Here is a 16,727-nt window from a genome sequence, read left to right on the forward strand (position 1 = left end):
TATGTGCTGCATAAAAGTCTGTGGTGTGCTATCTCTAGTGAAAAATATATTTGTATCATAAAATGATGATACGTGCATCTATCTTAAAACATTCATATGCACCAATATTTAGAGTGCAATTATAAACACACACATGCGCGCGCGCGCGCGCGCGCGCACGCACACACACACACACAAAGATATCTTTAATAATTCAAAACATGGCTACCATGTGAAAAATAAATTAGTCGCATTACAGTTTGTAAACAAATTTCTATTTAGTTTTTACGGTAGTTTTGTTTCGTGCTAGCAGTCGAAACTTATCAGCAGAAAAAAGAATATATTTCTTCAATGAAATTTATAAGAAGTTGATGTGGCTTTCAGAAGTGAGTCATTCGTGTTTTTTAACAGCTCCAACTACAAATTAATGTCCGTTCAATGTGATCTAACGGATTTCTGGAAAATAAAAATATATCTATACGTTAATATTCTATGTGGTTGTGAGATATAGCTTCCAAATGAACACTAAATAATGGTAACCTTACTTTATGATCTAAGGAAAGTTCTGAGAAATAATAATAAACTATTTTAATAGCCGTGCTATGGAGTAGTTTATTTAAGAACGAAAATGATAACTTGTTATACAATTATAAGTCTCCATATGTAAGTTAAAAATAGTAAATAGTTTGTATGTTTTGACTGCACAACTTAACCTATTTTTTAGATATACGTCTACAATTAAACATATCGACAAGCAAACACTTCTATATTCAAAAATTATTGTAAAAATTTGTGCTAAAGTGTGTTAATAATGTGTGTGTAAATAATAAAGAAAATTACTCTTTGTTAATGTCATGAATAAAATGAAAATCTGCACTTAAGAATATATTTTTCAGCAAATTTGTTTTTGAAAAAGGTAATAAACTAATTTTACTATTTGGCTTTATTCATTATATTGATAATTGTAATATGCTAATAATGATAGTTATTTATAAATCATTTAGTTTTGCCATTTATAATGCTAATTGAATATTTATTACTATTACAGATTATACTATGTTGAAATATTGAATAAGTCACTTATGTGATAAAGATTATATGTATAATATTGTTTGTAAATTGACCTCAATGGATTCTATTGAATTTGATGCAATTATCAGACATCCGAGAACTATAATTCATATAGATGTTGATTGTTTCTATGCTCAAATAGAGATGCTTAGGCATCCAGAGCTACAAGGCAAACCATTGGGGGTGCAACAAAAGAATATAGTAGTGACAAGCAATTATTTAGCACGAGAACATGGAATAAAAAAATGTATGTCAGTTCAGGAAGCTTTACAATTGTGCCCAGAACTGGTGTTGGTAAACGGTGAAGATTTAACAAACTATCGTCACTATTCTGCTAAAGTACTGGAGATATTGCATCAGTTTACTCCATTAGTTGAAAGATTGGGTCTTGATGACAATTTCATGGACGTAACTTCTATTGTACAAAAATATATGAATTCTGGAAATAATTCAGAGTTAAATTTAAGTATTAATATGGAAGATGAAAATCCAGTTGGTAAAGTATTTGGTACCTCCGAAGAAGAATGTCCTTGTGGCTGTCATGCTCGATTAATTATAGCTTCCAAAATTGCAGCAGAAATAAGAGAACGAATTTATAAAGACTTGCATATTACATGCAGTGCTGGAATAGCACATAATAAGCTTTTAGCAAAACTGGTGGGGTCATTGCATAAACCAAATCATCAAACACTAGTATTCCCATGCAGTGCACCTATGTTCTTGTCTACTATAGGATCTGTATCTAAAATACCAGGTGTTGGGCAAAAAACTGCACAATTATTAATTTCCAACAACATAAAAACAGTGGATGATCTAAGAAAAACACCTTTGGAAACCTTAGAGATGAAAATTGGTATTGACTTAGCACGAAAATTAAAAGATAATGCCGAAGGTATCGACGAGACCGTCGTTAAACCAACAGGAAAGAGACAGAGTATAGGTTTAGAAGATGGCTTCAAGAGTGTTTCTTTGGTAGCTGAAGTAGAATCAAGACTAGGAGCACTTCTGAGAAGATTAACAGAATTAGCTATGGAGGATGGTAGAATTCCCATTGCTATGAGATTAACTGTTAGGAAACATGATTTTAATAAACCAACTTCTGGTAAAAGAGAAACTCGACAATGCGCTTTACCGAAACACCTATTGCCTTCTACAAAATCTGGTGTTTACGATCATGCTAAAATGTTGGCACTAGCAATGAAACTATTTCACCGTACTGTCGATGTTTCTAAACCATTCCATTTAACTCTTTTAGGAGTTGCTTTCACGAAATTCGAAGAGAGATCTTCTGGAAAGAATAGTATTACATCTTTCTTGCGAAAACAGGTCGCTGTTCAGTCTGTTCTAGATATAAGCTCGGAAGAAGGTGTTTCCGACATTAATCTCGGATCACCAATGAGCGTAAATCAAGATAGTAACGACGGTTCTGCAATGAGTACCACCTCCTCTCCAGTTTCGAAATCAATAGGTGCTAACAACCAGAGTGCGGACGATGATGTATTGAACGAAATAGAACCTTTACCAAAAAAGACTAGATTGGAAGTATGGTTGAGTGGACGTAGAGAATCTCCGAGCAACGAAATGGCTGATCTTCGACTCAGTCCTTCATCACCAATGCAATTATCTCCGAAAATTGATGCGGCAGTTCTTAAATCTTTACCCATCGATATACAAAGAGAAGTGACCCGTTCCTGGCCGACGACTAGTAAACCAAAACCCAATAATATACTTAAATACTTCATAGCCAATAAGTGACGGAGTTCTATGGCCTAGAAATATAATATAGCCATCATTATGTACACACTTACACATCTACAATATTGGATGGCAGCACCATGTGATACTATGAATTTAAGTTACTAAATATTTTAAATCAATTTATGATTTTGGGTATTAACTTTCTGTATACACATATTTTCTAGAACATTTACATTAAATGAATGTTGATATAAAGTAACTTTATCGTATAATTTTGATCATTTCATTAAACATCACTAAAAAAAGACCAATGTGAATTTGCATAAAACAGCTGTATAAAACATATTTTTATTCATTTCTTTTTGACGAAATCAAGCACAATTGGTACTTAAATTACCTAGGATAGTCGGACTTTTTTGAGTTGCTTTGCATTTAAGGTGTATTCACAAAAGTGAAAGAAAATGAAAATGTAAATTGACTATCAATGAAAAGTATTTCTATTTAAGTAGAATTCTTTATTATAAATCAAAGATAAAGTATTGTAAAATAAGTTATATTTTCATCTTTCACACATTCAATATGTATGTTTTATATGATCCTTAATACTATCGCGTATTTCTTAATGTTTAATATTGTTCGGATGAATAAAAATTAAGATTAAGTAAGTTAAATACTTTTGTATTAGAATTATGTTCTATATAATTCGCCTCTTTTTTTTCTCTCGCTATCTTCACGATTATTTCACTGTGAGTATTTCAACGGCAGGAAAGTATTTTTATTTACACTTAACTAGTGTGCGTAATTGATGCACTTCCAAACGTAATCCGTCTCGTTAAACGAGGTGCTGGCATTTGATTTTGTACGTACCATCTAGCTATTAAATTATAATTGTATGATTTAAAGTTTAAAAATGAAACGAAATAATGTTTATATTTTTATTACTATCGATGTTATTCTATGTGTAACGGGTGTTACAAAAGACATGCCGTACAGAAATACTCAATCGCCCCTAGCGTGCTACTGGTAAGGAGCACCGTTAGAATAAGATAAGCGTAATTTATAATATATAGTTATATTAAAAATATTAGACAATCATAAAGTTTTATCGATTCGGTATGGTACAAGGTGAATAATTATAATATACGTTTAAGCGAACACGAATAAAACAAAACGAAAAAAAGTAAGCCAACGATTCACGCAGTTTCAAATTATATTATATTATACACACGTTTACTTTCACACGATTTACCGAAAAGCATATGTGCATTAAAGCGTGATCGACGGCAAGTGATACTGAAACAGTAGCTTTTGTAAACGATCATACTTACATAAGGGAATGGACAATTTATATATATATATATATATAATAATATATATATAATATAATATATAATATATATATATATATATATATATATATATATAATAATATATATATATATATATCTATCTATATATATATATATATATATATATATAGCTCGAATAATAACAGAATAAAAATATATATTATATTATATTATATACATATAATATATATATGCGCGATGAAAAAAGTTACTTATGGCCAAGCTTTTTTTCTATGTTTATTTATTTTCTTGTATGCACGGGAGAAGCGGTACAATTCTGATTATTAACTTCTGGTTGTGAGATATATGAGTATTTTATACGTATATACCACGGGGAATATGAGCGGTTGCGACACCCATATCCGTTCGTCAATGTCGAAGTTCGGATTAATTAGAATAACACGCAATAGCTCGCACTTCTCAGATAATTGCGTTGATAGTATTCAAGAATTAAAAGCAGGCAATGCAGAATGAAGTTGAGTTTGATTTTTGTACAAGCAACGTTACATCGACGGTTCATATTACCTCTGATTCATTTAAATAAAGGAAGTTCAAGTTGTACGTCTTTGATGTTCTCTTTATTATAATATATTCCATTGCATTAAAACATCCTTACTCCTTATCCATTTCACAACTCATCCAACATCTTTTTAAACCACACCTAGTAGCTAAAATCATCGAAGTAAATCATCTGAAATCATATATACATCTCCATTCAAGTTATTAGAAATGAAATAGTTTCTGTTTACGTATGCGCCTCTATGGGCATTATTGCTCCAATGTAATATAGCGATATTTAAAAGCAATATGAATTTAATTTGAGTACACAGTGCGTTCGTGTATGACGACAGAATTAGACCTTTACCACTACCATACAATTTGAATAAGGCCAATCACCCAGCCACCGTCTCTGAATGGAACATAATCAGGGTGAGTCATGTCATAATGGAATAAATTGTGCAGCTTTATGCCTTTTTAAATTGTCCTGCGCGCTCGTTTAATAAGGCTCTCGAATAATCTTCGAATCGAATAATCTCTTTGAGTCACTGATCGACAAAGAAACATGAATCGGGTAAACCAAATATGTAATCGTTACTACAAGTTGTAACTAAACTTCTTTTATGGCAAAACTGATTTGTTGCCATCTTTTAACTCTTTAAAGAATATAGTGGAGCAGGCGCGATATCGTTAAAGAAGAAAATATATCTTAACTTCTAATGAACTAAAATTTCATCTCATAAAAGTAAACAAATTAAAATATACTTTAAAAGCTATTTCATTTCTAATTCTTAAAGGAGCTGAATATAAAACAAAAATAAGATTGGTGAAAGTGAAACAAGACAAAAATAAGATAGAAATGTCACCTATTACAAATATTTTTCTATGTTGGCCTATGGTCGGAAAACCCCTATCGAAAGATAAAAAAACAGATTTTGACTAGAATTGCTAGTTTATGACTGCTCTCCTCTTAAGTGATAGCGGTACCCGGTCGGTCACGAGTTTTCTTCGGTTTTATCGCAACATACGTGAGATACATTCGAATAAGCTTTTTTTTTGTAGGTAATATCTGACCTAAATTTAAATACTGGCCAGGTGTGTCTTTAATTCCCACGGTCATTAAAAGCATACTTGGTATAAATACTCCTGAAATGTGTCCAGTATACCAGATTGATAGCTTATTCGTTACAACAACAAAAAAACAAGTGTCTTAAAATGTTTTTGTTTCTTTATATCTTCGCTATTATAGCAATACTTGAAGCATCAGGTAATAATTCTATTTAGAAAAATTATCATTTATTCGTAACTGAACTTTCAAAATATAACGACTTGAAACTAAATTAAATTTAAAAACTAGTGAGATGTATTACTATATAAGATTATTAAATATAGTCGCAAGTATAAATGAAGTTCCAAAAATCGTCGGCGGTTCTGTAGCAGAGGACGGACAATATCCGTATCAAGCTTCATTACGTTACAAAAATCGTCATTTTTGCGGAGGATCTATACTGAACGAGAGATGGGTACTAACAGCTGCTCATTGTTTATCAAGGTAGATATTAATTTAATTTCTGCAGAAAAAACTAGGTACCTTTCTCTTTCACTGCTTATACCTACAACCTATCGTTTTAGTTTCAACGATACGTCCATAGCTATCGTGTTGGGTTCCAATACTTTAGACAAAGGTGGCGACGTATATCAATCTGAAAAAATAATTAGCCATCCAAAATATAGTTCTATATTGATTAGAAATGATATCGGACTGATCAAAGTGGACAAGGACATCGTTTTCGGAGACAAAGTGAAGCCCATCGCGTTACCTAATGAAAACTTCGGCAAAATAGATTATCCCGCTGTATTATCTGGTTGGGGAACTACTAGCGTAAGTACCAACTATTGTGAATTATAATTTTAGCATCTTTCTTTTATCAAAACAATTATATTCGTTAATTTTTTTTCCTTATACTTGAATGATTGTGAATGCGGTACCAATTACATACAAATGATTAAAGTATCCCGGACAAACGCCGAACGATCTATATTACATACAGCTAAGTGTAATCGATCAAAAACAATGTTTAAACGCCAGCTTCCGTGTCACCAACGACAATATCTGCACACTTAACAAGAGAGGTGAAGGCGCTTGTCACGTAAGTGTATTACGTCTAGTACTCGAGAAGAGAGCCCTTTCATGTCAAAGGATCCCTCAACTAAAGCAGCACTTTTTTTTCTTATTTGTCGCGAAAACCGTGTCATCGAGAGTGTAACAACGAGCATTTAAGCGACTATTAAGTTTCTCTCACCTAGTTCGAAAAGAATTGCTCGAAGTACGCGGAGGAAATTCCAACCTTCTTGTTGTTAGTTAGATCGAATGTTTGTGTCAATAAATGAAGTATTAAGCTCTTACGTTAGTATTATGATTTACAATATGATGCACACTTATCAATATACTTATATATATTTGCAGCATTCAAACATTAGTTTATTCTATTAGTTAAGGATGAGATATTGTTCTCTCTTTTTTTTCTAATAAACTATATATATTGAATTATTTATTTTCAAACAGGGTGATTCCGGTGGCCCCTTAGTTGCCGACAATGAACAAATTGGAGTTGTATCCTGGGGAATACCATGTGCAAGAGGTCGACCGGATGTCTTCACCCGTGTCTACAGTTATATTGATTGGATCAAAGATCACATAGAAAATAAGAATTAGATAGGGAGATGATTGAATCTAATTAAATTACAGTTAAATGAATATTACATGGTGGATTATGTACACCTTCGCACTTTGTGATTTCTCAAAGAATACAACTATGAAATAAATCATTTAATTAATTACAAATGTGATATCTTTCTTTAATGTTACTTATAAGAAGAGGAAATGTTAAAGCAAGAAGGGTAGTCCAAGAACTTTTAAAACAAAACCGTAATCGGGGCGAGAGACTAAACAAACGTGCACCGTCTTAATAAACGAAGACATCGCATTCGTGCGTTAGCAAAGTATCAATTTACCGAGCAGTTGTTCTGTTCCTTTTATTCAATTTCATTTCCAATATACTATTTACATTTCTTGTATGTTTTTCACATTGCATGATAGCTGTAATTTATGTTAAGTTATATACGCTGCAGTGCGTCCTACGCTTATGCAAATGCACTTTAAGATGACACTAATTTTGCGGCTCGTATGCACAAATTAATGTCACACGTACCTAATTCGTTGAATTAGATAGAACATTTAGGAAACCTATAACATTTATACGGGAAAATACATGATTTGTTATAAACACAGTTAGAATTAATTATAGACACTCAATACATATCTAATACGCAAATACCCGATAAATCTTATAAGATAAATCTTAAATCTTGATTTGTAATACATACTTTTGTTTCATATTTCATTATTCTATTTCACACTATTACATGTATAGTCTTCTTTTAAAAGGTCATGCACTCGCTAAATTTTAAGGAATTAAAATAAAGATCTTGAACTTACGCATATTCAATCCTTGAAAACGAAATGATAAAGCTTTATTAAAGTTAGAAATTTATTTCCGCGTTAAAATTGTGTGACCGATGATTGTAGAGAGCGGAAGAATAAAAGGTATCCTTGATATTAGAATGCAGTAAGAAATCTTCAATCTCAATTTCGGTCAAGCGTCGAATAACCTGAATTCAATGGCGCATGTCCGAATTGTGTGCATCGAAAATCGTTTCAGGACTAAGAAGGATGCTGCACGTAGTAGTACATCCTTGGAAAGTAAATTTCGGATATGCATAAGATTTCAAAATTATTACGCATTTCATTTATAACCGACATATAAAATGTTTTATTGATACTATTTAATCAAGTAAGAACATAATTAATTGAAGTAATAAAGGTTCTTTGCGATTAAAATCTAACAGAGATCACAATACCTTTATAAACCCCTCTGGCTACACCACTGGTAGCACTTATTCAAAGATTGCCAACATCGAGGCCAAGGATGCGCACTGCTACCCCGACCTCGCCAATGTTTACAAAGCACGTGTAATCTATGACAGATTGCCAATACTCGAGTCGCATCGGACCTAAAATAAGTATCAAGTTAATGCAATAATTTTTTTAGGAAATTCGATGAAAAACAATGATAATTTAATAGAGTGAGAAAGAAAACCCTGGACCGTGTACTATAACTAGCGTTTATCTGTAATGAGACGTATGACCTAAATCACGGAGCGCACGCGCCATCAAGCAAGGACAGTTTCGAGGGTGTGCTTTCATCCCCTGTTTCTCGTGTCTCGCGAATTTCTCATTGCCTGTGCCTGTCCGTGTGATTTTGTGAGAAAAACAGAGTGCCGTGAAAGACGAGGACCGGTGGCCGTGCCACCTGCTGGAGCTTAACGTACATTGTCTGAAATCGATATCGCCATCCTTGTCTTTCGTCTTAAGAATGTCATTCTAGTAGTTTGCAGAGAAGAAATATGACCGCGATGGAAACTGTACACGGGGGATTGTGTTAAGAGTGGCAAAACCTTCAGTGTTTGTAGCGGGAAAAAATAATGAATATTGATCTGACATTTTTATTCATTAGCCACGTAAAAGCTCTGTAGCAACTGCAAACCGTTCGGCGGACATTGTTAACAAGATAATTTAATAATCGAATGCTAAAGTATCGAGTGTGTACAAGACAAAAGTTTGTATATACGCAAAACGATTGTCGAAATTGCGATATTCATTGACCAGAAAATTGATGAAGGTTGATACACTGATAAAAATTATTATGTCACGTTGCCTATTCGCTATTAGCCAAAAAGTGACTGGACACTAATCAGTTTCGGCTCGTGACATGTATCGGAGATGCATTTATATCTATATTCATCGATTTCATTGTTTACATTTACAAAGTGTGAAAACGAGTATTAAATAAAATCTGCAAACGCATATGTTTATCGATATCAATGTGCACGTCTTTAACTCCCGACATCGTACAATTCTTTTGAAACTAAAAAGGATATATAAATGTTTTATTATGTCTCGGCACCTTCTATTCGTGATAAAAAATCAGACACTGAACATTTGAACATAGCTTGCTAGGAAATGCTGTTGTAAACAGTCGTATGATATTGAAGATCCTGCCGTACTTGAATCGCTGTATCATGGTGCTTTATTAGTGTGCATATCACGCCTGTGTAAGATCCTTAGGACGCCATAAATAATATATCGCGCCAATACATTGCTTGTATAAAAATAACTTATCTGAGTTTATCAAAGGAAGCTTCATGAGCTGCTGTCCATTCATGTAAGTATGTGACGAACTTTCTTAAGAAACGCGTAAACATCTACAATATAAAATTTTATAGAATTTATGTGTATCTATTATAGTATGTCACTCGCATTTTAGGGGTTGATAAAAATGGTAAAATAAAAATATGGTCCTTTTTGAAACGCTACATGATATATATTAATTTTTGTTTTTAAACAAGTTGACAATCTTTGTAAGATGTAAAATGAGAAAATTTTCAAGAAACAAACTTACATAAATATCTTCTCTTCGTATTTTATTTTTCTTAGCCTCTTCGTAAAAATTAATAGAACGATACAAATGAACTTGAACGATGAAATTTATCTACCTTTTTATCGTTTTAGTTTCTGACTCTCATTTAATAAATTTTATTTTTCAATAAAAGAAGTTTCTAATCAAATGAAGTTATCATATGACTGAAATCGTGAAAATTTAAGAAACAGGTTCTAAATATATTATAAGGTGAATGTAATGCTGCATATAGATGAGAGTTTCTGAAAACATGAAATTCGTGACTATAGAAAACACACAGCTGTCCGAGAGGCCGGCTGTAGCAAGTGCATGTAAGTAAGCAAAGCATACACACATCAGACGCTACACCTTTTAACGGGCGACTGCGCAGTAGACAATTCAGCCATCTATGTGGCCGTGTACGTCGCACAAGCATACCAGGCATTTCTCCGGCTTTGTATCGCCGTTGGTGTTGTGCGTCTCTTTACCCTTCAGCAGACGCGTGTATCTCTCTTTCTTTATCATCGCTTTCTCCTATATATTTCTTCTCGCTCTCGTGGCAAACGCTTGATGGTACGCCAATACTCAGGGACGTATGACGCGGCGCGTATAACAAACTCTTCGAATTGAATATTATCTCAGAACAAAACAACTTCTATTTTGTGCATCATAAACGATACGCTTAATCGTTCCAAGTAGATTATAATATATTAAAAAATTCACACACGAAAAATAAAGCATTTGTCAGTGTTATCTATTCACTAGTATTCGCGACAAAAATTCTTCGTAAAAATCCATTTATCTATTCAATTCAGCTATAAACAGAAAATCGTTGGAAATTGTGATACGATTCGTTTCGTCGAATCGTTTGAAATTATAGTTTTTAAACATCTCACGAAGATGGTGGTATATCGGCCGAAGGAATTCTCGCAGAAACATAAACGACGAAAGAAAGAAACGACATGTTGGTAGGCCGTAGTCGCGGGCACCCGCATAGTATACGTATTATTTCGTCCCTGGTAGTGCTGCCGGCTGTGGATGCAGGCGAGAACGTGCGCAGCTGTAAAACGTGAGTCGCTGCGCTCCGCAGCTGATGCGGTTCGTTGTTGTCCGTGTTTGTATTTGTTTGGAAAAATGCGACAGAACACCAACGAATTTCGACAGTATTATTACTGCCATTTGAACGGACTAGGCACGTATGTGATTCGGCAAATATATTGCGAGTGATAGTGACGCACAATAGGGCAAACATTCGAAATGACATCAAATATTTGCAAAAATAAACAATTTCAAAAGTGAAGTAAAAATAAGTTTAAACTTCAACATTGTTGAGTTCAAGATTGTCCTTTGCATTTGGTTTTTAATATCATTCACGAATTACATTTGTAACAAGTTGTTCAGAATACAAAGATTCATCTTAGTAACAATTCCCATCTTGAGGACAATAGGTATTTCGAAAGAAAGATAGACAAAGAGTTCCCATCGGCATATGCTTTGTACCCTGTGGCTCCTTTGCGAGGAAGAAATTGTGAAAGAAGTGTCATGTTTATTGATAACATTTTGCGCGAATGTGCGTTTTATTCGAAGCAATAGATACTAATTAAAAAAACAAAGAACAATGCATCGTGTCATTTTGTCTGAGAATATTGTAGATATAAAAAAAAATTACACGTAGAAAGTTCCTTACTTTGATACCACTTGAAAACACGATATTTTGTTGTTGATATGTGCACATATTTTGATATTTAAATTCGCTAGCATGGTGGAATTAAAAGATGCGATTTACACGAAAGTTATTTGACGAACCTGTTTGTGTTGTTCTGTTCATCTGGTAATAAAAGTTTATATAAGAAAAAAGAAGTATATTCTAAGCGTGCACCAACACCCCGCTAAAATGTGTGTAATGTAACGGATGTATATATTTCTTAAAGCAACGACAGGGCTAACTCCATTATGGAGGCACTGCGTTTAGCTATACAGTGAGTTTATTATTAAACAAATGTTTTTACGAATAATTTGTTTTAATACTCTCGATATTACGGAATTTCTTTTATACTTAATCACTTGCTATGGTCAAAAGACCAAAGCGGACTGCGAATGTCAAAATGTACTACTTGATCACGATTGATAAATCGGTAAACTTTTCCGACACCCTATATAATTTTTATTTTTAAGGAATTATAAACAGATAGAAAGTGATACTGTCATAACATTTAAATATGTATCATATATTGAAATCAATTGTTATATATATATATATATATATATATAAAGTTGCTTTATATATATGAATTTATTATATTATTTAAATAACTTTATATTTAAATACATTGTAGCGATAATATCCCATATTTCTTATTATTTGTAATGCCTGATATATTAATAAATGAATAAATCAGTATTCTTCAATAATATTATTAATCTTCTTTATATTTTTCAAGATCACATATGTATATAAAGAATAATGTTTTTTTATTCAAATATACTTTAAATATTAAAATTGCATTTGAAATTTCTTTATAAGGACAAGCTTTTTTATTTACTATAAAATAAATAAAAATATTTAATTTTTTGCAGGACACGGCTAGGGGAGAGGATGGTTAGTATGAGCTCTATGCTCGTGGAAACAGTTAGTATAAACTATGAAGATTTTAATGAAAGTTTTTTAACATGCGGCACATGTCTTTGTGTTTATGATGGTGGAGAACATACTCCAAAATTATTACCATGTTCACACACGGTAAATGTTGTATTAATATCATTTATATTTATTAAATAGTAAGCTTTTAATGTAATGAGATAGTATATTAGTTGTTTGTTCATACTTACAGGTATGTTTACACTGCTTAACAAGAATTGCTGCGTCTCAGACTCGCGAGACCGGTGCCTTTCGATGTCCTATTTGCAGAGAATTAATAACAATTCCTCGTGGTGGAGTAGCTGCTTTACCACCTAGTTTCCTAGTGAATCAATTACTTGATCTCATGTCCAGACAAAGACGGGAGGTTTGAAACAATATTTTTTATATAACTTCGGTTTATATGTTACTGAGCATATTATGTAAAATTTTCATTGATATTGCAGGTTATTCCAAAATGTTCAGTCCACATAAATCAAGAATTGTTATTTTGTGAAACATGTGATACAGTGTTTTGTACAGTATGTACAGGTGGTAATCATGCAGGAACATCTCCAGGATGTACTGAGCATACTATCATACCATTTAGTATTGCAATAAAGAGGATGTCTGAGATCTTGCTCTATAAAGCTAATGAATGTATATCCAAGGTAATAATATATCTTTCTCACAAGTTGAGATTTATTAACCATAGAATATTATTGTATTTATAAATAGTATTTTGCTTGTTCTAGTTAACACAAGCTCAAGATTCTGTGAATACAGAATTACAACGTTTGGAAGCTTCAACAGAGAGGTGTTTGAGTGCCGTAGATACTGAATTTGCTGAAATTATATCAAAAATTGAAAGGAGACGTTCAGAATTACAAGCAGCTGTTACTGCTGCTGCAAGAGATAAGAAACATGTGTTAGAGGAACAACATGCTTTGATAGAAGCTGAAAAAAATAAAGTGCAACGAGAATGTGAAGGCTTACAATATCAGGTATAGTATCATTAATAGGTCCATGTTGCATACATAATAAAGATGTGTATAATTCTTAAAGGTTGAAGTTCGAAATATTACACAAAGAATTGGTAGTTTATCTGACCAACTTGATGCGGCATCAGCACTTAGTGAACCTAAAGAAAATGCTTTTATAACTTTTGAATTTAATCACAATAATGCTCTTTCTCAATTAGAGGAAGCTCTTAATAACTTGGGAAGAGTACGTTCTAGTACAACATTGCCAGGTACCCTGAGGATTGATAATACAGTAAAGTACCTGCTTCAAACTTGTTATTAATTATTATGCAAGCGTTATTGCTTTATATTTTTGACTTACAGTTCATGAGAAAGAATTATTACTTATAGTAGTAACTTATATTTTATAACAGGCTTATGCAGAGCCCGGTTAAAAGACCCCGCCATAGCGAAACTGCAAGCAGCTGTAATAGTAGAAACTATTGACTATCATGGACATCCTAGAAATGTTGGAGGAGATCTTATTGCTGCAGAATTAACCTTAGCAGATAGTATCCATTCAGAAAACCAAAGTTCCAATATTGATACTGAAATTATAGATTTAGAAAATGGTACATACGAAGTATTGTTCCGACCCCCATCTGCAAGCCGCTATATCTTAAAGTTGTCAGTTTTCGAGCGGCCTATTAAAGATTATCCTTTATTTTTTGATGCAACTGAACATAATGAACCTATTAAAATATATGGAAGACGAGGAATTGGGAAAGACGAATTTCATCAACCAGTTGCAGTTGCTGTTGATGATGATGGCATGATATATATTTTAGACACTGGGAATTCACGTATAAAGGTATATTTAAAGTTATAATGTATTTAGAATGATAAATATCCTAGTTGTATTATAGATAATGTTACATTTCTTAGATACTTAATTGTGATTTGGAGTTTCAAAGGCATATAACTAATGAAGGTCTTGAAGGACGTAGTTGTACAGGAATTGGTATTTCTCAACAAGGTATTGTTGTTGTCAATTGGAGAACGAGAAAAGTAACTGAAATGAGTTCTCTAGGAGACACTATTAAATCTTTTTCCCATAATGCATTTCAAGTTAGTATTGTCTATTTTTAAAGTACTTTATGAAGTCTGCTGCTTGTTTAATTATTCATCATATTATTAATTTTGTTCTGTAGGAACCCATTGATGTTGCAGTAGATAGAAGTTATGGTCATATACTTGTTGCAGATAATGGTCAAAGTTGTGTTTTTGTATTTGATTCTGATGGCAAAATTCTCTTTCAGGTTAGATAGTATTTAGTTCTTTAAATTCGTTATTACTTTTAATGTTTCTCTATGTTCATTATACTCGATATTATATATATATATATTTTTTTTTAAATATTATTTAATAGGTTGGAAAAAGAAGTACATTCAAATTGATTACTTCTGTAACTGTTGGACCTAATGGTGAAATTGTAGTTGCTGATAGTCGTATACAAGTATTTTCCGCTAAAGGAGATTTTTCTGAGGAAATTTATTCAGAAGGCAAAGGTAAATTATAATTCTATGTCATTCTTATGAATTAACTGTCATATTTGACATCTATCGCGTGTTGCAGGAAGAGGTACTTATGGAGGCCTTGCTGTTGATGCAGAAGGCAGAATACTTGGAACTCGCACCGATAAAGGTCGCAGTATAATTCAAGTTTTAAAGTTAGGAGGAGGTAATATTTTAACTGAAATTGATTCGCATAGTTCAAAACTACGACGTCCTTCAGGTATTGCGGTACTACCTGACAATCACTTAGTAGTTGTAGACTTGGGAAATGATTGTATAAAAAAATATAGATACTGGTAAAAATAGTTGAGTTTCAAGTATCACATTTGTTGTATGTCCAACAAAACTAATTCATCCATCGCAGACATATACCAAATATATATTTAATATAGCTTAAATTATTTGCTTCTCTAAAAGACTTTTTTTTTAATAATTTTATGTATCAGTTTAATATTTACATTTCTTAAGTTTTTCATCTATTGTTTTTTAAAGTTACAGAGTTGGATCAATCAAAATAATTTCTTTGATATAAAAATATATATATATTATATATATTATATATTATATATATATTATAATATTATATATATATATTATATATATATTATATATATATAGGTGATATTTAATAATATAAGTGTTACATATCAATCTATGTGTGTAATACTCGTATAAAACAATATTAATTTATTTATATTTTAGATTTTTACAACGTAAGTTGTTTTCCTAGATTAAAACAGACTTGATTAGCATAATGCAATTTATAGTGTTTCGTGTCATGTTTACTAATTTAATTTTTTAAACTAAAAAGTAATAGATGCGATTCTTTTTTTTTTTGTTTTTGATGTTTACCTTAATTGATGTTGAGATATATTGTAATGCATATTTTACACTGCCATAGTCTAAATTCACAACAGTTATCATTAGAGTCCATTTATTTCATAGAAATGTATGTGTATAAATGTAATAGTAGATTATTGAAATTAATATTTAAAGAATTTTATTTACGGCAAAGTAATTTAAACATTAAATGAAAGAATTCTGTTTATTCACAAGACTTGAGATATTGTAGAAATTTTTGAATAGACATCTTTTATCTCCTATATTTGATTCTGTTTAAAAAAGCAGATCATTTATATTTATTAATGCCATTAGTGTTGAATGAAAAATAACAAAAACTAGTGAAAAATGACTTTGTAATTATTTTTAACAAGTAACAAAGACGACGCTTATCATAAGATCAAAGTGTGTAATAAAACTAATATCCAATATTTTCTTCGATAAAAATTCGAAAAATATTTTTATATAATTTACCAAAGGAACTTTCCCGTTAATTTCTTTTTTTTTTTTATTTATAAGTGATATTTCTTTCATTTCCACTGAATCCGTCTTACATTCTATATGTCTTTTTTTATGGCGTTCTAGTTTGTTGTAATAAGAGTAAAATCTTATTTTGTGAA

General features: G+C 31.9%; 3 protein-coding genes and 1 long non-coding RNA gene across 11 annotated transcripts; 3 read left to right on the forward strand and 1 right to left on the reverse strand.

Annotated features, from left to right (window-relative positions):
• Positions 1 to 13: 13 nt before the first annotated feature.
• PolI (DNA polymerase iota) lies at positions 14 to 4,114 on the forward strand. Of its 3 annotated transcripts, XM_069125228.1 has the most exons (4): positions 14 to 642; positions 704 to 895; positions 1,028 to 1,546; positions 1,625 to 4,114. In XM_069125228.1, the coding sequence occupies exons 3-4, from the start codon at positions 1,078 to 1,080 to the stop codon at positions 2,803 to 2,805; spliced, it is 1,650 nt and encodes a 549-aa protein (XP_068981329.1). In that variant the 5' UTR covers positions 14 to 642; positions 704 to 895; positions 1,028 to 1,077; the 3' UTR covers positions 2,806 to 4,114. The 3 variants fall into 3 exon arrangements, with proteins under 3 accessions (XP_068981329.1, XP_068981327.1, XP_068981328.1); XM_069125226.1 differs by having other exon boundaries at positions 15 to 642; positions 1,028 to 4,114; XM_069125227.1 differs by having other exon boundaries at positions 15 to 514; positions 1,028 to 4,114.
• Positions 4,115 to 4,319: 205 nt separating this feature from the next.
• On the reverse strand, positions 4,320 to 8,914 carry LOC138185954 (uncharacterized). Its single transcript, XR_011174752.1, has 3 exons — positions 8,095 to 8,914; positions 6,187 to 6,298; positions 4,320 to 4,765 (listed from the first exon to the last, which is right to left on the reverse strand). It is a non-coding gene; the product is annotated as an uncharacterized LOC138185954 (long non-coding RNA).
• Positions 5,584 to 7,429, forward strand: LOC138185952 (chymotrypsin-2-like). Of its 2 annotated transcripts, XM_069125321.1 has the most exons (5): positions 5,584 to 5,862; positions 5,988 to 6,147; positions 6,228 to 6,477; positions 6,608 to 6,745; positions 7,162 to 7,429. In XM_069125321.1, the coding sequence occupies exons 1-5, from the start codon at positions 5,811 to 5,813 to the stop codon at positions 7,309 to 7,311; spliced, it is 750 nt and encodes a 249-aa protein (XP_068981422.1). In that variant the 5' UTR covers positions 5,584 to 5,810; the 3' UTR covers positions 7,312 to 7,429. The 2 variants fall into 2 exon arrangements, with proteins under 2 accessions (XP_068981422.1, XP_068981423.1); XM_069125322.1 differs by lacking the exon at positions 6,608 to 6,745.
• A 9-nt stretch (positions 8,915 to 8,923) lies between the features above and the next one.
• LOC138185951 (tripartite motif-containing protein 2) lies at positions 8,924 to 15,789 on the forward strand. Of its 5 annotated transcripts, XM_069125316.1 has the most exons (12): positions 8,924 to 9,880; positions 10,405 to 11,183; positions 12,692 to 12,854; positions 12,946 to 13,119; positions 13,199 to 13,402; positions 13,487 to 13,735; positions 13,797 to 13,983; positions 14,128 to 14,564; positions 14,639 to 14,821; positions 14,905 to 15,012; positions 15,123 to 15,261; positions 15,329 to 15,789. In XM_069125316.1, the coding sequence occupies exons 2-12, from the start codon at positions 11,077 to 11,079 to the stop codon at positions 15,565 to 15,567; spliced, it is 2,190 nt and encodes a 729-aa protein (XP_068981417.1). In that variant the 5' UTR covers positions 8,924 to 9,880; positions 10,405 to 11,076; the 3' UTR covers positions 15,568 to 15,789. The 5 variants fall into 5 exon arrangements, with proteins under 5 accessions (XP_068981417.1, XP_068981419.1, XP_068981420.1 ...); XM_069125318.1 differs by lacking the exon at positions 10,405 to 11,183 and having other exon boundaries at positions 15,329 to 15,788; XM_069125319.1 differs by lacking the exon at positions 8,924 to 9,880 and having other exon boundaries at positions 11,167 to 11,306; positions 15,329 to 15,788.
• The last annotated feature ends 938 nt before the right edge of the window (positions 15,790 to 16,727 follow it).

This window comes from Bombus flavifrons, chromosome 13, assembly GCF_040668555.2.
Source record: "Bombus flavifrons isolate JBK064 chromosome 13, iyBomFlav1_principal, whole genome shotgun sequence".
Classification (NCBI taxonomy): Eukaryota; Metazoa; Arthropoda; class Insecta; order Hymenoptera; family Apidae; genus Bombus; species Bombus flavifrons.